The sequence below is a fragment of the Cebus imitator genome, unplaced genomic scaffold (genome assembly GCF_001604975.1).
Source record: "Cebus imitator isolate Cc_AM_T3 unplaced genomic scaffold, Cebus_imitator-1.0 Scaffold376, whole genome shotgun sequence".
NCBI lineage: Eukaryota > Metazoa > Chordata > Mammalia > Primates > Cebidae > Cebus > Cebus imitator.
Genome location: NW_016107691.1, coordinates 1662264 through 1667503, shown reverse-complemented (window position 1 = coordinate 1667503; position 5240 = coordinate 1662264). Strand labels below are relative to the sequence as shown.

The following is a 5240-nucleotide window of genomic DNA, read 5'->3' as shown; positions in this document are numbered from 1 at the left end:
AAGGAATTAGCTGGTGTAGTGGTACACGCCTGTAATTCCAGCTACTTGGGAGGCTGAGGCAGGAAAATTGCTTGAACCCAGGAGGTGAAGGTTGCAGTGAACTAAGAACATGCCACTGGCACTCCAGCCTGGGTGACAGGTCTCAAAAATAAAGTAAAATAAAATAAAATAGAAATACAAAATAAGACCAAACATATTTGTTACAACAAAAATTAATGCAAGTGGTATAAATGTAAATATCAAAGAAAATGTTATGGAAAAGTCAATCATAAAAATCATATGCAAAGGACTTTAGCCAAAAACAACTTCGAAAAAGGGCAAAGTTGAAAGGCTTATACTACCTGGTTTCAAGAATGATTATAAAGCTACAGTAATCAAAACAGTTGGTATTAATGTAAAGAGAAATAAGTAGAACAATCAATGGAATTGACACAGAGTCCAGAAATGTGCCCACATATAGACAATGGTAGGAGACTCATGATAGCTTTTTCAACAAATAGTGCCAGAATAATTAGATATTCATATGCAAAAAGAAAAGAAAGGCTGAGTGCAGTGGCTCACACCTGTAATCCCAGCACTGTAGGAGGCTCAGTTGGGAGGATAGCTTGAGGCCAGGAGTTCAAGATCAGTCTGGGCAACATAGTGGGAACCTATTTCTACAAAAAAAAAAAATTAAATTAAATTACCCAGGCATGGTGGCCCACTCCTGTGGTCCTAGCTACTTGGAAGGCTAAGATGGTAGGATCACTTGAGGCCAGGAGGTCAAGGCTGCAGTGAAACATAATCACGCCACTGCATTCCAGCCTGGGCAACAGAGCAAGACCCCATCAAAAAAGAAGAGAGAGAGAGAGAATGAAGGAAGAAAGGAAGGAAGGAAAGGAGGGAGGGAGGGAAGGAGGGAGGAAGGAAGGAAAGAAGAAAGAAAGGAAGGAAGGAAAAGAATTTGGATCCATACCACTCAACATACAGAAAAATTAACTCAAAGCTGACCACAGACTAAAATGTAACACCTAATATTATAAAACCTATAAAAGGAAATATGAACCAAAATATTTGTGACCTAAGGCTAGGGGAAGAGCTCTTAAATACAGCATCAAAACTGTATTTTTTGAGTTCTTAAATACCACACCAAAACTGTATCCATAAAAAGAAAAATGGAAAAGTTGCACTTTTATAAAAATTAAAAATGTTTGCAAAAGTCAGAAGACACTGTGAAAAGGATGAAAAGAAGCCACAGACTATGAGAAAGTATTTACAAATCATGTATCTGATGAAGGTCTTGTATCCAAAAAAACATAAAGAACTCTCAAACTACAAGAAAACAAACAACTCAGTTTAAAAAACAGGCAAAAGATTTGAACAGACACCTCAACAAAGAAGACTTATGGACAGCAACTATATGAAAAGATGTTCAGCATCATCAGTCATCAGGGAAATACAAATTAAAATCACAATGAGATACCACTGCACACCTATTAGAATGGCTAAAAGAAAAAGACTGCCCATATCAAGTGTTGGCGAGGATGTAGAACAACTGGGACTCTCATACCCTGCTGGTAGGAATGTAAAATGGTTCAGCTACTTTGAAAAACAGCTGGACAGTTTCTTAAAAGTTGAACCTACACTACTGTATGATGTTGTTACTCTACCCCTAAGTATTTAACCAAGAGAAAAGGAAATATACAGCCACAAAAAGGATTTGTGTACAGACGTTCATAACAGCTTTGTTTGTAATAGCTAAAAGCTAGAAAAAACACTAAACATCCATCAACTGACGAATGGATAAGCAATGTATGATCTATCCATACAATGGAATGCTATTTAACAATAAAAAGGAATGAAATACTGATGTATACAACAACATGGATACATCTCAGAATAAATATGCTGAGTGAGAGAAGCCAGGCCAAAAAAAGAGTACATGCTATATGCTTCCAATTACATAAAACTTTGAAAAATGCAAACTAATCTACAGTGACAGAAAGTAGAGAAGTGGTTGTCTCAGATGGGAGGGAGGGCTCGCAAAGGGGCACAAGGAAACCGTCCAGGAATGAAGCATATGTTCACTCTCTTGATTGTGCTTATGGTTTCACAGGTATACATATGTCAAATGTTATCAAATTGTATGCTTGGAAATACGTGCCGTTTATCGTGGCACATCAATATTACCTTGCTAAAGCTGTTAAATCAAAAGAAAAAAGGTCCCCACATTAGATGAAATAACAGCAAACACTATATAATTTCTCCATGTAACATTACTATGGAAAATTATTACTAATTTTTACTATGTAACATTATTATTATTACTATGGAAATTTTCTTATGTGACATTACTATGTAACATTACTATGTAACTCCACTATGTAACCTTACTATGTAATATTACTATGTAACTTTTTACTATATAATATTGCTATCTAATTTTACTATGTAATATTACTATGTAACTTTTTACTAAATAACATTACTGTGTAACTTTATATGTAAATTTACTATATGTAACATGACTTTTTACTATATAACATTACTATCTAACTTTACTATGTAACATTACTATGTAACTTTACTGTGTAAAATTACTATCCAAATTTACTATGTAATATTACTATATAACTTTTAAACTATATAACATTACTACGTAACTTTACTATTAACATTGCTATCTAACTTTTTACTATACAACATTACTATGTAACTTTACTATATAAAATTACTATCCAAATTGACTATGTAACATTACTATATAACTTTTTATTATATAACATTACTATGTGACTACACTATGTAACATTACTATGTTACTTTACTATGTGACATTACTCTGAATTATCCCTGGAGACAAAAGGACCAAAAACACCCATGCTGTCCTAGAAAACACATTCCTTGGAGCCACTCTGTACCCAGGCTGAAGTGCAGCAGCCCAAATATGGCTTACTTCAGCCTCAACTTCCTGGGCTCAAGCGATCTTCTTGCCTCAGTCCCCCAAGTAGCTGGGACTACAGGTGCACACCAGCACACCTGGCTAATTTTTGTATTTTTTCTAGAGACAAAGTTTTGCCATGTTTCCCAGGCTGGTCTTAAACTCCTGGGCTCAAGTGATCCTTCCACCTTGGCCTCCCAAAGTACTGGGATTGCAGGTGTGTGCCACCTCACCCTGCCAAGTGTGCTGATTTTAATGGGCATATGTTCTTTTCTCTCTTGCTCACTCCCATGCCAATGCTATTGTCCCACTGAGCCTGGAATATCCCTAGAACACAGCCAATGATCTATGTCCTCTTTCAAAAGGCCATCTCCCTTCTCGCCTGCAGGAAGCCTTGCCCAATAAAGCTGAGGAAGGCGAAGAATGATCTTTCTCTAGACAGCCACTGGAGCCATCATCACCCAGTTTACAGATACTAAGTGCCATAGGCTGGTTGGCACGTCAGCTCCCACCTGCTATGGGGCTAAATGCACGTGTATTACTACAGCTCTAGAATTGGGTTTAGATCCTTCTGAGGAGGGCGCTGGCCCTGGTGTGTTTTTTCGTAGGATCAATGTGGCGCCAAGAAAGTGGTCACCTAATGAGACAGGTATTTTCTGTGCGTAGATTCTCACAGAATCAGTGGAGTTGAACTAGTCTCTGTTATCCTGGGGGCGGGGGGCATTATAGGAAAAAGACAGATTAGCTCCTCATTCTATGTCTAAGTACCTCCTTGTTATCGGGTCATCAGGAATTTCGAGAGGTTAAGAATAATCACCCACCCTCCCATCCCCCAAAGCCTAACAGTTCTAACTGAGGGGTGGGGACCAAGGGGCGGAGTGGAGTGCTTTACTCAGGGGTGGTCCAGTTTATCCTAGGCTGTCTGTCCCAGCGGGTGGTCACAGGCTCCTCAAGCAAACACAATCCAGTCAATAGCAAATGGAACCTCCAAGTTACTCCCTGGGAGGCCTTTGGAAGGGGAATGGCCACCAGTCCCCTGGGAGCTCTTCTGGGCAAAAGCAGTGCCCCAGCCTCAACTCAAGGCCTCTGGGCATTGGCCCAGAATGGACCCATCATCTATTCTAGTGAAGGAGGGGAGAGTGGTAGTCGGCCAGTTGGCTCCCAGAATTTTACACTCAGTAGGGTAATAACAACAATCTGATGATTGCTAAATAGTTCCCGGGAGTACGTTAGGCCTTCTCTCAAAGAAACTAACTTACTCTTATTTCTGCAGTGAATGATACTCAAAATGAAAATGGCGAAGGGCTAGAGAAGGCAATGTTAATACAAATATTAATGATTTCAGTTTTGCTCTTCATACAGCACAGCCTGCCATTCAGCATATTACACACACACACACACACACACACACACACTCTCTCTCTCTCTCTCACACACACACACCCCTACTACATCCTCTCCACATCCTGTGCAATGGCGGAGTCAACAAAAAGTAGAAAAACCTGGAAAATCTCCCTCTTACTTTCAGAAATGGGTGTGGCATGCCCTATCAGCAATGCCAAAGAAGTAGTTGGTCCCCAGAGCCTGGCAAAGTCAAGTGTGTGTGAAGAGGAAATGGTGACAACAATCACAATAACTGTCACAGGAATAATAATAACAGCAGTGAACACTTACTGGGTGGGTACTATATGCCAAGCACTCTGCTGAGTGCTTTACATGCATCATCTCATTTAAGCTTCACTCCAACCCTGTGAGGTGGGTGCTGACACCCAGAGTGGTTAAGTAACTAGCCCATAGTCACACAGCCAGTAAGTCTGGCATATAAATGTAGACAGCCTGTGCTCTTCCTCCTCTAGACAATAGCATGTATTAGGAAGGATATCGGGTCACACTGGAAGAGGAAAGGAAGCTTCAGGAGCGTTAGGTGTTCTGAGAAACAGGAAGTGCCCACAGTGGGACAAGAAAATGGCCCATCAAGAAGGTGGCAACTTGGCTGGTCATCGTGGCTCACGCCTCTAATCCGAGTACTTTGGGAGGCTAAGACAGATGGATCACCTGAGGTAAGGGGTTTGAGACCAGCCTGGCCAACATGGTGAAACCCAGTCTCTAAAAAATACAGAAAAAGGCCAAGCGTGGTGGCTCACTCCTGTAATCCCAGCACTTTGGGAGGCCGAGGAGGGCAGATCATGAGGTCAGGAGATTGAGAGCATCCTCGCCAAGATGGTGAAACTCCATCTCTACTAAAAACACAAAAAAATTAGGTGGGCATGGTGGTGCACTTCTGTAGTCCTAGCTACTCAGGAGGCTGAGGCAGGAGAAT

General features: G+C 40.6%; 2 protein-coding genes across 3 annotated transcripts in view; one reads left to right on the top strand and one right to left on the bottom strand.

Annotated features, from left to right (window-relative positions):
* Positions 1-5240, bottom strand: part of ELF4 (E74 like ETS transcription factor 4) — a 48486-nt gene that overhangs the window by 36953 nt on the left and 6293 nt on the right. The window lies entirely within an intron of this gene.
* The window catches only part of LOC119468091 (translation initiation factor IF-2-like), an 11213-nt gene continuing 9914 nt past the window's right edge, over positions 3942-5240 (top strand). The window contains exon 1 of the mRNA XM_037731028.1: positions 3942-4103. Within this exon, the coding sequence (XP_037586956.1) occupies positions 3942-4103 (162 nt within the window). The remainder of the gene's footprint in view (positions 4104-5240) is intronic.